The sequence below is a fragment of the Erigeron canadensis genome, chromosome 6, assembly GCF_010389155.1.
Source record: "Erigeron canadensis isolate Cc75 chromosome 6, C_canadensis_v1, whole genome shotgun sequence".
NCBI classification, from domain to species: Eukaryota; Viridiplantae; Streptophyta; class Magnoliopsida; order Asterales; family Asteraceae; genus Erigeron; species Erigeron canadensis.
The window spans coordinates 22067250-22084711 of record NC_057766.1 but is presented as its reverse complement, the minus strand read 5'-3'; the positions used below and the strand labels follow the sequence as shown (position 1 = coordinate 22084711).

At 33.8% G+C, this 17462-nt stretch overlaps 1 protein-coding gene across 3 annotated transcripts; it reads left to right on the top strand.

Moving 5' to 3' along the window:
- Positions 1-12516: 12516 nt before the first annotated feature.
- LOC122605317 (F-box/kelch-repeat protein At3g06240-like) lies at positions 12517-15721 on the top strand. Of its 3 annotated transcripts, none has more exons than XM_043778239.1 (3): positions 12517-13771; positions 14614-14634; positions 15284-15367. In XM_043778239.1, exons 1-2 carry the CDS (start codon positions 12674-12676, stop codon positions 14632-14634), a joined length of 1119 nt encoding a protein of 372 aa, XP_043634174.1. In that variant the 5' UTR covers positions 12517-12673; the 3' UTR covers positions 15284-15367. The 3 variants fall into 3 exon arrangements, 2 of the variants coding, with proteins under 2 accessions (XP_043634174.1, XP_043634172.1); XR_006324586.1 differs by having other exon boundaries at positions 12518-13771; positions 14614-14687; positions 15284-15372; XM_043778237.1 differs by lacking the exon at positions 14614-14634 and having other exon boundaries at positions 12519-13771; positions 15284-15721.
- The last annotated feature ends 1741 nt before the right edge of the window (positions 15722-17462 follow it).

Genomic DNA, 17462 nt, shown 5'->3' with positions numbered 1-17462 from the left:
TATCCATATGGTTTAAATTTACTACTTTGGTGAAAAATTGAAATTATGAACCTATTTTGGTTAATTACAACTTAGACAAAAAGAAATGGTAAATTTGTGTTTCTCATATTTGGTTTTTTTGGTTTTAAACCGAAACCGAACCGAATTCTAATTTGGTTTTCGGTTTGGTTTTTCTATTTCGAATTAGGTTTTGGTTTTGAAAAATAAAAATAAAAAAACCGAAAAACCCGAACCAAAAAGACCAAATAACCGAAAACCAAACCGATGAACACCCGGTATTTTATGCAATGGGGCGCTTCACTGGTTAGTGGAGGATCGTCAAAATAACAAGAATAAGAAATTAATTCTATCTTTTTGCTTATGCCAAGAGATATTTAAGGAAATCCCCCAACCTGATGATGCAAGCTATGAGTGTAAGCATGGTACCAAACTGGGGATCTGATACGATTAAGACTATTATATCATTAATATTATTATTATTAGGTATTAATATTAGGAAAATGTTATTATTATTATTATTACTTAGTTAGTTAGCTTGTTAACCAAGCTATAGGATTAGTATAAATAGAATATTAGGGTTGTAACTTTATTATGGGTGAAATATATTGGTAATCTAGTTATTAATTTGGAGAGTTGATCGATCTCTCGAATATCGATTATCTATCTCAGTTTTATATCGATACAACCATTTGATTTGTATCAATTGGTATCAAAGCTATCCTTCTTGCAATCTGTGGTGCGTTTTTTCTTTATTATATTTCTTAAACAAATCACTGTTCATCCAGAAAAAAAATCCTAACGGCAAGTATGGAGGATTTCAATAGGAGACTCGAGGAATACATGGAACGGAGTGCAAGGCAACACAATGAGATCATGAGGTTATTAGGGGAGCTAACGGTTTCGAGGGGCTTCAATGTGTCTGATTCGCCTTCATCAGCAGCAATAACACCAACCGCTACCACCACAACTCCACCAAAAACAGCCCCTACTTCTATTCTACCAAAAACAGTTCCGTCGGTATCTACTTTCAGATCTGTTTCAGCCAAACAAATAACACCAACTCCACCAAAAACTATTCCTACTCCACCAAAGACCATACCGTTGATGTCTACCTTCAAAACAACAGTCACTAAGGCAACTAAGTCCTTCGATCCAAAACGTGATACAAAAACAAGACATAATTTCCCTTTAATGTCTACCATCTGCTGGTCACATGTGACAAAAACAACTACAACCTTTGATCCAAAACAAGTTGCAACAGATGTGATTTTTGAGAATCAGAAACAAGAGTCATCTGGTTGCCAAGCTGTCGGAAGAGAAGTTCCTCGAATAAGGATATGGGATCCGAGAATCATTTGAAGCAATATTTGAAGCCACACCTTGAGGACAAGGTGTGTTTTGCGGCGGGGAGTAATGATACGATCAAGACTATTATATTATTAATATTATTATTATTAGGTATTAATATTAGAAAACTGTTATTATTATTATTATTATTATTATTATTATTATTATTATTATTATTATTATTATTATTATTATTATTATTTATTTAGTTAGCTTGTTAACCAAGCTATAGGATTAGTATAAATAGAATATTAGGGTTGTAACTTTATTATGGATGAAATATATTGGTAATTTAATTATTAATTTGGAGAGTTGATCGATCTCTTGAATATCGATTATCTATCTCAGTTTTATATCGATACAACCATTTGATTTGTATCAGGATCTTCGAAGGTTGTTTATGCTTATTTCGTCTTGAATATCATCCATGGGTAATGTGAAGCTACAATGTAGCACAATCTTGGGAAAAGCTGCCACTTAAGGAAAGGATGATGCAGCCTAATTCTGCTCACTACTTGAAATCCTATAATGATCTCCTTCCAGAAGGGCTATCAATGTTTTGCCTTTCTTCTCGTTCCTTTGATGATTGCAGGGCACCCCAAAAAAAAGCCTTATGTCATGATCATATAGATCTCTCTCCCTTTTATTTTCAATATCTCAATGCCCCTGTATTTGTTCAAAGCCTCGTATCTCCTCATGTTAAACATGGTAGCCTCAAGAGAAAGATGCTTGAAAATATCGCAAGCAGGAATCATAAGGTTCGTTCTAAATCCTTGGGGGATCATTAGTTGCCTATGCTAGTTGGATGGTTTGGGATTGTCTTGGTTGTGTCGGGGTGGTGTATTCTCTATTGGGGTAGATTGATGTTGGCATAATTATGGAGAAGTCTAGATCGTTTAATTAGTATGAATATTGATTTGACTTTGTTTCAATTTTGTAAAAGGGGTTACCAATTAAGCAGGGTAAAAGTAGTTCATTTAAAAGAAAAAAAAAAGAAGAATGAAAAAAATTGAAAAACAGAAAAAGAAAAAAAAAAGAGAAAAGAACTTGGACTGTCAGTTGGTATTTCCCTTATTTTCGTCAAATCAAATTAAGTTGGTAATTAGTGAGATCAACAATTGATTCATTGATAAATCTTTTGGTATATGAATTGGTACATAAGTTTAAATCAACGAAGGTGTTCTTTGATTGATTATTTTGATTCATTTGAAGATGGCGAGTTCGTTAAAGCTAATATGGGTAAGATTTGATGGATAGAAGTCGTTTGAAGGTGATACACCACAATGGTGTCGGTTTGTATCGGGCTATTGGGGGAGTAGAGTCGGGAGAACGTCATTTGGGGCTTTAGATAGATGGCAACTAGTGGTATGGGTTGTGTGGACTCGACTATAATGTAAAACTTTGTTAATTGTTGTGTTATTTCCTTTTAACACCAATTATACCCCTAAATTTTCATGCACATTGTTAATGACCCTTGTAAGCCTTCAGATTTGTACATTACAGCCGTTTATTACCTCTTTTGATAGACGTTATATGGTGCCTAGCACCATGGCGACGTTAGGGATGATTCTATTACAAGCCTATGGTTAAAATATGCATGACGACTTGGCTTCGAGTGATTGAAACAATATTTCAACCCAATAGTTTGTTAGTTGGAGAAAGTTAGTTGAGATGTTCTTCTTTCATTTGATTAAAGTGCTTAGTCGTATTTTCGAGGCTTGTAGATCATTCAAATATTGTCAAACATTTTGATTTTTCATTTAAGATTAAAAATGCTTAACTATTATTATGGTTTTGCTTCTTTTTGGATTATTGTCATGTTTTGCAACCGAGAACCAAGGGAATGAAAGTTTTGAAATCTGAGTTTGCTTGAGGACAAGCAAGGCTTAAGTATGGGGGGATTTGATATGTCCATTTATATGTATATTCCCATATCGTTTATAAGTCGGTTTAAGCTTAATAATGTGCAAATTATATGTATATTCGATGCTTTGATGGTATTGTTAGTGATTTCAAGCTTAGAACAGGTACATGGTTAGAAATGGCATTTTGGAAGGTTAAACGATGCATTAGGATGGTTCTTGGACTACGAGTGAAGACGAGTTGAAAAATACAAGTTTTGAGAGTTCTGAAGCTTTGTGCGGCGCACATAAGGTGTATGCGGCGCACAAGAATTATGAATTTTGATGAGGGAATTTGGAAAAAGTTTCTATGCGGCGCATATCAGGCAAGGAAAGTCTGAATTTTGGGAAAGTGAGAGTTTGTGCGGCGTACGGCTCGTGTGTGCGGCGCACAAAGTAGGTCGGCAGAAACCCTTTTTGATTTTCACTATAAATACAAAACCAAAACCCTCCCATTCGACATACATTCATCTCCAGTCGATTTTAGGGTTCTTTGAGGCAATATTCAACAGCTTTTACGTCCATCAAGGTCTAAGGGTTGCTCATGAGTTTCAAGGCATTCGGTTATTGATTTTCTTAGCTTTCTCTTGTTTTCTACACATTGGTACAATATGTTCTCTTATACTTTTACTCTTTGTGTTTTGATTATGACTATGAGTAGCTAAATAATTCGTCATCCACTGAGATGAAGTGACACATTAAACATGGTTACATAATCTTTTGAATTCAAGTTGATTGTTAAACGTTTTGTCGTGATCTTAATGTTTTGAGTTCTTGTTTATTTATCTATTGCTTGTTGATAGTGTATGAATAATCTAGAGGTATCTAGGTTTAGGAGTACATTGTTTTAGTTGATTGGGTACAATTAATAGGTGTCGATTTGTGGTAACAAGTTGATAAACAACAATAGATAATAGAATTCAAAGTGCTAACGGTTTGGTAAAATCGGTAGACAAGATTGTTTACAAATAACACAACAAATTAGTCAATTCAGTAGGTCTTGAATGTGAAGGTGGTAACCGGAACTTTAAACTTTTATTACATATATTTCCATAAATTATTATTATTATTCATTATTCACCCAATCCGATATCTCCCCGATTTTTCAAAATCTCCCGTTTCCCCACCTCGCCAATCCAATCCTGATCCCCGAGTTCTACAACCTATTGAAAACTAATTATAATAATTTGGGACTTGCAATGATGCACTAAGATTTTATTCTAAAAGGTGTTATAAAATTTGTACTTATATTAACACCTTATCCATAACACCCTACGTCCATACTCATTTTTTTTTCTACTTTTAGTAAAACTTCAAAGCAATGTCTGTACCTTTGATAGGGGTAAAGTCGTCTATATCTTAATCTTCCACAAACACCGTCGAAAATCGTATTGAGACCTAAAACCCGTGAAAGATGATATTAAAAGTTTTTTTTAAGATGAGAATAAAAAAAAAGTTATACTTTCCATATTTTCAAATCATGATCTGTTTTGTTTTCTTCTAATTTATTTTGAAATCTTATATATATTTTTTTCTTCCTACAAAAAGAATCTGTGTCTATATTTATCTATATCTATCTCTATTTATACTCTATTAGAAAATAAACTACCCTCCTGCCTCTGCTCTTTTCAAATTTTGACCTTTAAAATACCCAAAATGTTCTTAATTTTCAGCACATTCATAACTTACACACTAAATTTACCATATATATTCCTAAAATATTTTTCGAACCATATTTATCCTAACTATTTATCTTCTTTATTCATTAATTTAAATATTTTCACCTAATATCTCTATAGTACTTTTAATAAATTAATTACAAAAGATACATCCCTTAACTATAAAATAACCACATTACCATCTACATCAATTACTTTTAGCTTAATAGCCACATCATGACCACCACCGCCACCATCACCACTCATTGCCGTCACCGTCGTCACATTTCCGTGGGTATCCATCTCGTACTCTATTATAAAACAAACTATCATTCCCCTCTTTTCAACTTTTTATCTTTAAAATACCCAAAATACTCTTAATTTTCAATACATTCTCAATTCACACACTAAATCTACCCAAAATATACATAAAATATGTTCCAACCATGTTTATCCAAACTATCTCTCATCTTTATTTATTAATTTAAATATTTCCACCTAATATCTCTATAATACTTTTAATAAAATTATTTTTAAAAAATACATCCCTTAACTATAAAATAACTATACTATTATTTTTTTTTATCAAACAACAATTACACTACCATTTACATCAGCAACTGCATTGTGGTAATTGTTACCACGACCACCTACCACTGGTCCACCGCGGGTACCCATCTCCTTTAGTATAATTGCGACCTAAGGCGGAAGAACAATAAAATTCCAAAATTTTCCAAAGGCGGGAGAACAAAAAAAGAAATCCCGAAAATCACTCCCAAATCACCGTGTCCACTATCTTCTTCCATTTAACCCCCAAATCTCCAAAGGCGGGACGACCAAAAAACCCAAATTTCAAACCCAGCCATCATCATGAGAGGACCACCCGGCCGCCGCCCTCCTCCAACCGACCGCCAATCCAACCAATTCACCACTCCAACCCCAACTAATCCATACCTATTCTCCACCACCTCCCGCCGCGACTCCGACGCCAGTTTTTGCAGCAGCCGCCCTCTTCCAAAAAAAAATACCTCGATATAACCATCACATTTATTGCTCCTTTATATTTGCAGTTTCGAGGCTTTTTATTTGGAATCGATATACCATGTTGCATGTGTGACATAGACTTATATAAGTCATCATTATGGGATACAATCACCATTGGAGCATTGAAAATCAATGTATATGGTTTTATTTGATTTAGTGAGCGTGTAAGTCAATTTCCAAACTCAAGTCTTTGGATCATCATATGAACCTTATGTTCATGTTCTTTAGTAAGCTCACACAATAATCGTTCAAAATTGTTTCTTCTCTCCCCCTTAATGAATTCCTCTTTTTTGAAATACATTTGCATTGTTATAGGATATATACCATATCCAAGATAATGGGGAGGAAATTTTTATGTTGTTGGCATGATCCAAGCTCATATTGTATAATGATTTTGCCCAAACATATAATTCAGAGTTTTGCTCTCATAATCATTTAATTTGCAATAGACGCTTAATAAGCGCTTTAAGATTCACCACCATTTACGAATACTCGCAAACTTATTAGCTAAGCCACTTTTGACGCAAACATCATGTTGCGCTATTCATGATATATGACCATTTAGACGATGCATCGCTTTTGAATAACTAAATGGTATATTAGATGTATAGGCCACATACATCCTCTTGTATCATTTTTAGATATATAATGGAATTCGTCCCCACTTGGCTAGCAATTGGTGAAAAATTAATATTTTCTGAGAGCTTATGAACTCATTACTTTGAAGAATCTACGGATTCTCTTTTGCATCATAATGACTCGGGATGGTCTAACCGATCATGCCCAACAATAATAACAAAATCATGGTTCATAAACTTTTAGTTATGACCATATGTGATTCAAGTGCATTTTGCATTGTATAGCTTATATACAACGATGATACCAAAGTGTATCATTTCCTTTTGATCAAATTATATTAGCTATCGAACTAGCTCTTTAGGAACCAACAATATGTCAATATATGACAATCTTGAATACATATATAAATGTTAGTGAATCCTCATGTTCATATAATCATATAGAAGTCGATCATTGCTAGTGTCATCTCGTGTTCTTAAAAGAAACACCTTGATATTTGAATGTCCATGACCATGACACATATTGAGCATTCCAATCGCATGTAATTGCATTCACTTTAGTGAATGGATACCACACCGTTAAACAACTTCAAATTTTTTTTTTTATCATATTGCTACTTCATGAGCATCCATGTGAAGTTGTACTCGCTTATAATTGACAAATTTTCAACTTCATGTGCAACTAATTGTAGCGAGTCTTTAGAAGAATCACATGTTTATGATTATCATAGAATTCTTATGACCATTGTCACGAACTTTGATGTGCTCTCATATTGAGCTCTTATAATGGATCTTCGTGATTATATCACACCAATTTGGTGATCCTTTTCTTCAAGAAAATGGAAGTATTTCAAAACTTGAAATTTTGATATGCCAATTCATCATAGTATTTCAATTTTTCGACATAATCACATGGATATTCATAATCAAACCAAACTTTGATCCAACAAAATCAAAAGTTGTATATTGTTGCACAATAATTTATTGTAATGATTACCAACGAAGAATCATTCAGAACTTTTGAACTACATGACGTAGTTTATTGAAATGATAAATAATGTCAAAAATCGATAACCTATAGTTATCTATGCTTTGATTGTGTTCAAAGAATCACACAAGAACCTTTTGTTCTTTATTATATATGAACTACAAGTAGTAGTAATCATTGGCATATCCATATCATTCTCTATGGAGAATTTTGAAACAACTTTATGTCAAATAAACATAACTCTAGTTATGATATACCTGTGAAGTATTTGACATAATTGCATGGTATTCGATAACCATGTTGCGTATTTGTTTGAGCATGAAAAGTTAAGCTCAATCACAAAAGGGGTTTAACCACGAAAATCATCAAAATCTCCTCAAAAAGAGTGCAAACCTAATAAACTCTTGACGAATCTAAGGTGTATGATGATTTTCCCAAAGAGATGTATCGATCTATGGAGGATATTAATGATATATGATTTTATGTAATGATTGATTGATGATGAATGCTTATGAATATATATATTGATGATGCTGTATATTCTCTGATATTTGCAGAGAGTGTTGTAACAAATATGTGTGTGAATAGAATGTCCTAACAAACAATTGATGAGGCCTATTTATAGGCATCTGATTAGGGTTTCTAGTACTTTGGGCCGTGCAATATGGGCCCTGGCCCGATACGACAATATTAGGTATAGAACATTCCTTGTCAGTCATTTGAATACTCATTTATCAATATGTCAATGCTAATTTGGATTGATGTTAACCAATATCGAGCTTCCAGGCTTTGATATAACTCAATCGAGGTTTAGCCTCGATTTAGCTTACTTATATACCCAAAGTGTTATTGAGGTCTAGGCATAGAAAGAAGACAATTAGGTCGAGCTCCATCTCTTTTTACCTTGCCAAGCTTGGCCAGTGGGGGCCACCCCATCTTTGCTTCACCTAAGCCTTACCAAGAGAGAGTGTCTTCATTTGTTTAGTTTTCCTTAGACACTTAGTCTTTTTCTAAGCTTAGACACTTTGTCCTTTCCTAGACTTAGACACTTAGTCTTTTCCTAGCTTAGACACTTTGTCCTTTTCTAGGCTTAGACACTTAGTCTTTTCCTAGGCTTAGACACTTTGTCCTTTCCTAGGCTTAGACACTTAGTCTTTTCCTAGCTTAGACACTTTGTCCTTTCCTAGGCTTAGACACTTAGTCTTTTCCTAGGCTTAGACACTTTGTCCTTTTCTAGGCTTAGACACTTAGTCTTTTCCTAGGCTTAGACACTTAGTCTTTTCTTTAAGCTTAGACACTTTGTCCTTTCCTAGGCTTAGACACTTAGTCTTTTCCTAGGCTTAGACACTTAGTCTTTTCCTAGGCTTAGACACTCAGTCTTTTCTTTAAGCTTAGACACCCTTCCTTGGTAAGCCTAGGCATGGGGTCCACCTCCAACCTCAAAGCTTTTCCTCCTTGTCTTTTACTTAAGCCGTGGCTGGGCCCCCACTCCTTGCTTCCAGACTTAGACTTTGTCTATCCTTCCTTCTCTTAGACTTTGTCTAAACTTCTTTCCTTCTTTATTTAAGCTTAGGCGCGGTGCTTTATCCATCCTTCTTGCTAAGCTTAGGCGTGGGGCCCATTTCCAACCTCAAGCCTCGACAACCGATCTTTAACATATAAATGAATATATATATATTAACTAGACTTAGACTTTATCCTTCCTTGGAGGCCTAGGCTGGGCCCCATGGCTTCCTCTCCTTTGCTTAAGGTTGTATGCCTTTCCTTTCTTTCTTGTCTAGCCTTCCACTCTAAGGTTGGAAGCCTTTCCTTCCTTACTTGTCTAGCCTTGGAAGCCTTTTCTTCCTTACTTTGTCTAAGCTTCCAAGCCTTCCCTCCTTAGACTTTGTCTAAGCTTCCAAGCCTTCCTCCTTAGACTTTGTCTAAGCTTCCAAGTCTTCCCTCCTTAGACTTTGTCTAAGCTTCCAAGCCTTCCTCCTTAGACTTTGTCTAAACTTCCAAGTCTTCCCTCCTTAGACTTTGTCTAAGCTTCCAAGCCTTCCTCCTTAGACTTTGTCTAAGCTTTCAAGTCTTTCCTCCTTAGACTTTGTCTAAGCTTCCAAGCCTTCCTCCTTAGACTTTATCTAAGCTTCCAAGCCTTCCCTCCTTAGTCTATGTCTTGCAAACCTCACTTTTTTTTGTATTTTTGTGAAGGCTCGACATATTTGATTTTATATAATTAAGGATTTATTTTGGTGATAACTCACCATAATCATCAGTAATAAACTAATGTTATTAGCAAATTAAACAATTTTTGATCCAACAAAATCAAAAATAACTTTAGTCCATTTGACATAACATGTAGTTATGATTCTTTATAAAGAATCATTAATAACTTTTGATTTGTAATAATTGTCAACTAACTATTTAGATTTCTCATAGTTTCAACTGGTATTTCACCGTTAAATATTTAAGCGTTGACATGATTCCAACGAGTCTTTCATCGTTATATATTTTCTTTTAAATTCCTCATGGAAGTGATGTTGGAGAAAAAACATTGATTTTGCATGCTCTTGAAAAGTGGTCTTGTGTCTCCAAGATTATTTGGAGAGTTATGGATTCCATATCAATAAGAATTATTTCCACCTTTGCAATACTTTTCATTGTAACTATGAATCAACAGAATATGTAGTCACTTGTAGCTCTTGCATAATAAACCTTAGTTTATTAGTCTCATATTGAATTCAATTATCATTGTAAATAACCGTTGTTATTTACTTTTATGAGCTACAATTATTTATGCTTTGAATAAATTCAAATAGTAGCAAAGAACTACATGATCTTTTAACATAACTTTGATCATGTTATTTTTTATTCAATTCAAAAAAAATGAAACTTTTCAGTTTCTTATGCATAATCGTAGTTATGATTCACCTTAGTGAATAACGAAAAATAATTCATGAAGAAACATTGAAGTTTCTTATGCATAACCGTAGTTATGATTCACCTAAGTGAATAACGAAAGAACAATTAGTGAGGAAACCTTGAAGTTTCTAATGCATAACCGTAGTTATGATTCATCTTAGTGAATAACGAAAACACATATGGTTCTTTTATGCATAACTCATGTTATGAAATCATGAATTGCTCTGAGCAATCTTAAAATTTAAGAAAAGGAAACCTTAAATTTCTTATGCATAACAATGGTACTTTATGATTCACTTTGGTAAATATCGAAAGAACGATTAGTTCTTTTTAATCCATATCTGATATTATGAATTGTCATCAATTAATTTGTCCTTCAAATGATAGTTATCTAAATCGAACCACTTGTTGAACTAAAGATGATCATAATCAAATTTAGCTACTTTTCGGATCCAATTCAGACAATTCATTCAAAAATACATATGCTAAACACATATAATGGAGTAAGTATAATACAATTGGTATATAATATTAGTTGCAATTAATAAGTACCTTCACATAATTACCTCATATGTGTATATCCTTCAATTCGTCGATATAAGATACCAGTAATGAATGTAGCTCAAGATCTCGAGCCGATCGATGAATACTCCGTTCGTAATCTGTCTTTTGTATGTCAGTAAATAATAACAATAAAGAAAATTAATATTAATATAAAGTATTGAATGCAGATTAAAAATCAAGGCAAGTGATAAAATAAACCAATGTACTTTAATAACAAAAAGTGTCCGTGGAGTGATAAAATAAACCAATGTACTTTTATGTATATATATATATATAATACTCTAAACGTTTAATAAAGGTCGAGTTCAATTTTATTAAAGATAGAGACTCATGTATGCAATTAATAGAAGGAAACCAATTTGATTAGAATTGACGAGAGAAGTTGACGACCACATGATGTTTCAAAGATAAAAATAATTTCAATATAACTCAACACGAAAAGAAACTTATCGTCCGTAAAAAAAAATATCTTTAGGGTGCTATCGTGTTGATAACGTGCTGTAAGATGAAGAGAAGAAATTGAGAGAGAAGAAGAGGTAATCTTATTAATGAGAGATACAACTAAAGCCTTGTATTTATAGGCTAAACAATAGAACATTTTAAAGATTATAATGACTATAATATGGAAGTGAATATCCATACTATATCTAATATTACAATAGATTCAATCATTTTACTAATATAATTGGTTAAAAAGAAAAAACAAACAGGCCGCATAGGAAACTAAGGGGGTGTTTGGTAGGGTGGAATGGAAAGGGTGGAAATGAGATGAGAATCACTTCCCTTGTTTGGTTACACAAGAGAATGGAAATGAAGAAGTAGAAGGGGAATCATATCCATTCTCATGATTCCTCCCAAAATGGTGAAAAATGGTGAGAATGGAATCAAACTACCTTTTTTTTCTTTTTTTCTCATGTATTTAATTATTAATTTTAATTATTTATATTATGATATTATAAGTAGTTTTTGTTAAAAAAAAATTCATATTAAATTTGTTTATTTTTTATATTTCTCTTATTATGATTCCCTGTTGTTACCAAACAATGTAATTATTCTCTTTCCTACTATTTCCATTCTTTATTACATTTTCATTCTCAATAATTTCCTACTATCAAACGCCCCCTAATAGTGCAAAAATTCAAGAAGTTATTAAATCACAAGGACAAGATCAGCCTGTGGTGTAAGGCGTCTCCTTTTTTTGTTTTTACTACTAAGGATCTTGTGAAAATTCATAATCATGTTCAGACAGGCAAAAAAGAAAGAAAGGCATTGAAAGGAATTATAATGATTGCGTGCTGGTTCATTTGGAAGGTAAGGAACGAGAAGAAATTCGCCAACAGTAATGTAGTTGTCGAGGCGATCTACCAAAACATTAGATCTATGGGTTACTTATGGTATAGAAATCGTAAGAAAAATGTGTCGATTAGCTGGCAAGAGTGGTGTAGATTTGATTTGATGTAAATATGAGGTATTCTCTTGTACACGGTTTAATACCCGACGTGTTTGTCGTGGTATGTATATGAATGAAAGTTACTTTTCAAGAATGGCCGTGTCTATGGGGATGACCGGTCTTAGTAAGAATTTGTTGCAAATCTCAAGGATCATTTATGTAATGAACTCAAACCCAGATGAGTAAGAACCCTACCTAGACTCAATCTTGCCGATTTTCATTTTCATTTCAAATATTTCATGAGCCTCTTGGAATCTGAAAAGACTAATAATAATAATAATATTCCTGACGATATCATTGAGCAGATAATAATAAGATTGGATGTGAAAGATATCATCAGATGCAAGAGTGTGTGTAAGTGGTGGAAATCCTTTATTTCCGGCCCTCGTTTTGTTAAATCTCAATTGGACCACAGTTACAAGGAAGATGCTAAAACTAATGGAAGTGGTCATAGGAGGATTGTCATGACTCGGTTATCATATATCGATAGTTTATTTAGAAATTGTTTACACGAAGTCGATGACTACACCTTTGACTTCCAAGTTTGCCATCTTGCTGGTTCTTCCAATGGACTGGTATGCATCTGTCCCGACTCTCGTCGGGTCTTCGTCACCAATCCCTCCACTCGAGAGGTGAGAAAACTGACAGATCCCCCAGGTACAAGTTGCCTCTCATCATCAGTATCCTGGGGTTTTGGTTATGATCCGTCTACGGACGATTACAAGGTTATACGAACCTCGAGACCAGATATAGATGCTTTGCAATGTTTCCAAGTTTTGACCTTGAAATCTAATGCTTGGAAATGTGTCGCCCACCTGAGTTATAGATTTGTTAGCAGGATTGGAACTTTGTGCAATGGGGCACTTCACTGGTTTGTGGAGGATGATGCTCAATATAACAAGTACCTACTTGTTTCTTTTTGCTTAACCCAACAGACATTTAAGGTAATCCCCCAACCTAAAGACGCAGGGTATAGGTTTACGCACGATACCAAGCTGGGGATTTTTAAAGGCTGTTTATGCATACTTCGTCTTGGCAAACATCCTCCTTTTCACAGATGGGTAATGCCAAGCGACAAGTCTTGGGAAAAGATGCCACATAATGAAAGGTTGCAGCTTGATTCTGCTCACTACTTGGAATCCTTTGATCATTACATTGCAGACAAAAATGATTACCTGGCACCCCATAAATCGTTATTTCGTCATGGTATACCCTTTTCTTCCGTTGATTGGGAATATGTCAATATCAATACCCCTGTATTTGTTCAGAGCCTCGTGTCCCCACATGGTAGCCTCAAGCGAAAGATGCTTGAAAATATCGCAAGCCGGAATCATAAGGTTCGTTCTAAACATATATTACAGCTTATGTTAATTCATACTCATTATCCGGATAATTTTATTTTACTTTTAGAAAGGAGTGAATTACTCATAAATGTCGTGAGATTTAACATACTGTGGCCACCTCCAAACAGCCTGAGGTAGGAGTCGAACCTAAGTCCTCTTGTTAGGAAACATCGCTCGTTGCCACTAGATCATTTGGTGATGGTTTATTATCCGATTATTTAGTGCTCCTTAACCATTGGCTTTACCTTCCTTCTTCTTCTTCTTTATTTGATTTTATCTTATTGCATATTGCAAAGCCTAGACCTCATTTGTATTCCTAGGCATACATCTAAACAAGTATTTCTACCATTTTTGTTTTTTTGTTTTTAGTTTTTTTTAAAGGTGTGTAATCTATATGTAACAGTTAGAACATCGACTCTTCCTTAAACTACCCGCTTTGAAGCTTATTATGTTGTCAAAATGCATTAGCCACTTGTGGCGCTCAACTTTCGTGTTCCTGAAGCTCGATTTTCTTTCCACTTTTGAGTTGAAGATCTTTTAGTCTCTATGTTTTTTATGTATAATATCCATGGGATAACAACTTTTGTTTTAATTTCAAATTAGAATTGTCATGCCCTCTCTTGTTTATAATTAATAGAGAAGTTTTAAAAGGTAATTAAATTTACTATCGTATTTGTGAGTTCTCCTTTTGGTGTTTTTTTTTTAATTTCTTTGGGCTATTCCTTTCACTCTGCTCTTCACTTTTGCTATAAGCATATGAACTAAACGTACTGGTTAAATTTTATACATTGCTCGTTGGTTTTCTACATTGACTAACTTCCATTTTTATTTTTCAGTTGCTCAAGGAAGATGCTTAGGTTAGTATCATAGTTTGTTGTTGGATCGAAGATTGCATCCGATTACATACATCGTATGAACCTTTCTTGTTTTTTAGGACCTTGCTATTACCATCCAGACTTATTTATTTTCTTGTTATTTTTAGTTTCTCCCATTTGATGGATTTAAATAATTTATGCTTAGATGAATTTATTTTTTGTATTGCATGATTTCTTGAAGTGTTCTAAACTTTTACTTTTCAATAAATCAATTTCTTGTGATGGTAACTACATTAGAAATATTTTTATTGCTGTTTTGATCATTTTGTCCTCGGTTCAGAAAATGACCACAACCCTACCCCAGGAACCACACTTGCCTGACCTAGTTATTTTGCCGATTGTTCTCTTATTTCACGGGCCTCTCCTTTTCACCTCTACCAACTAGGTTTTTTTTTATTTTAATATCGAATCTGGTTCGGTTTGCTGACTGTTTAAATGGTAATTGCTATACCTGATGATATCACTGAGCAGATATAAATGGTAATTGCCCTACAAATGATAGTAAATGCTAAAAGTAGTCAGCCCATAATCAGCTTTGACTTTAACTTTGCAATTGAACTTGTATAGAACATCAATTCTTTATTTGATTTTTTCCATCACATTGTATTTGTGACAAACTATATATTCGTAGAGTTCCAAAGCGAGGTTGCAAGAAACAAAGGTGCAATGTGATGATGATTTTCTTATGTGTGGACGTCGGTTCTTTGCATTGATTGATACGGTTTCACAGTACAAAGAATTTACAGTTTCAAAATTAACAGAGATGGAAAATGATGTTGAAGCAAATGCTGCTCCTGTAGCACAAGCTCACAAGGACTCGGTAAAAACTGGTATCAAGAATTACCTAAATAACTCAACTTAATGTGTAGATTATGAGTTCTATTTACTTGAGTTTTTGATGCAGGAGATTATGAAACAATTTCTAGATATTAAGTTTGATTCTCCTTTATCCTACTGTTTCTATCATCCCTCAAAAATCTCTGCGTTGTAAATTATTGCCTTATTTCGTTTTATGGTACCTAATGTAAAAAGTATGACTGCCGTATATCACGATTATGTTGGATTTTCACTGCGTGTGCATATAACTTATTGAGTTATTGTATTGGTTTCTTCAACAATACAATAATCTGGGAGATTGTTTGGCTATCATGTATTCATGTGTGATTTAGTTAATCTGGGTTAGTGCTGCTAGCTTATCTTAAAGTTGACCTACATGCTTAACCATTATTCGTTCTAAAAGCCCCTTGTACGCTTAGTTGAATGAGAACCTATAAGACCAATCTGATAAAGAGAGAATAAGTTATGATAACACCCATAAATTGACAAACTTACTTACCCATACTACTTACTGAGTTACTGCCATACATAGTTTTAAGATATATTTAGAAAACAGTTTGTATAGTAGAACATTAGATAAACAACTAGTGCAATGAGGTGTCCTTACTAGCTACTTCTCTTGACAAGAAATCTGCTACGTTATTATCATCCTTGTTCGCTGTGAGATATGTATATGATTGCATATTCAGCATTCTTAATGCATAACCCCAACAATGCTGGCACAGGCTCTCTAAATATAGCAGCTGCTACATAATGTAGCCTAAATTTATCACCAATGGATTATAACCACATGAATCTACTATATGTATATTGGGCATTAGTAGTTTCTTATTAAGGTCTCCTGAAAAAATTGAGGCTATTCATTATTCTTTTGAGCATCCTTGGTCCTTGTTCAGTTGTTTGAATGGGAGATTTTCGCTTTTGATTGACGAAAGTAAGTACCCGGGCGTTGCGGCGGTGAGATGGTGAGGGTGATAGGTCATAAAGTGTGATAAATACCTTAGCCGTACGACCTCCGTCTTCGGACTTAAAAATTCGTCAAAAGTATATCGAACGACATCTCTAATGAAAGAGCATGAAATCATATAATTTTTATAATTTATCGATGTACGTTTTTTGAGAAAAGATTTTGAATGGATTGGAGGAATAAATAATTTATGAAGGAGGGAGAAAAAAAATGATTAGTTGAAATTTGAGGAAAGAGAAAGGGTAATATAGTTATTTTAGGTAAATATAAAAATAAAAATTGATAGGGGGACATTTTGAGAAAGTAAATGTTGAAATTTAAAATTTATACAGGACCTTTTTGCTTTATAATATAGTATAGATATAGGTTTCATGCCGGGTCAAATGAACTATTTGAGAACGCTGGAGGATCGAGATAGTGACACCAAAGATCCATCTAAGGTCGTTTGGCTTTAACTAAAACTTAACTAGCTGTTATCATGCGACTTCAACTAAAACATACTCCCTCCGTCCCATTTTAGTTGTCATGTAAATTAACTTTGACCGTAAATAACTTTGTTTGTGTCATGTAACACTTGATATAAAATATATGAATGAATTGGGTTTTTAATGTACTTTTCGTTCATATAAGTTTCATCAATTACTATATAGTATAAACAAAGTTATTTACGGTCAAAGTTAGTCAACATGACAACTAAAATGGGACGAAAGGACTAACATTTAACAACACTAGCGATCTTAGAAAACATATAAATATCTATTAAGTGTCTATTCGGTGATTTGAACTCACAACTTATAGATTAATGAGTAATAGTACTCACACATACCACATAAGTGAAAAACTAAGGGTATTATTATTATGAGTTGCATAAAAAAAAGTAATTATACATCTTCCTACAAAATTCTCTTAATAATCTTCAATTTCATGAGTCGTAATTATCTAACTTTCTCTCCTCATTTCATTATTTAATTTTACGAAGTGCCATGATGATATTGTTAGTAGGATC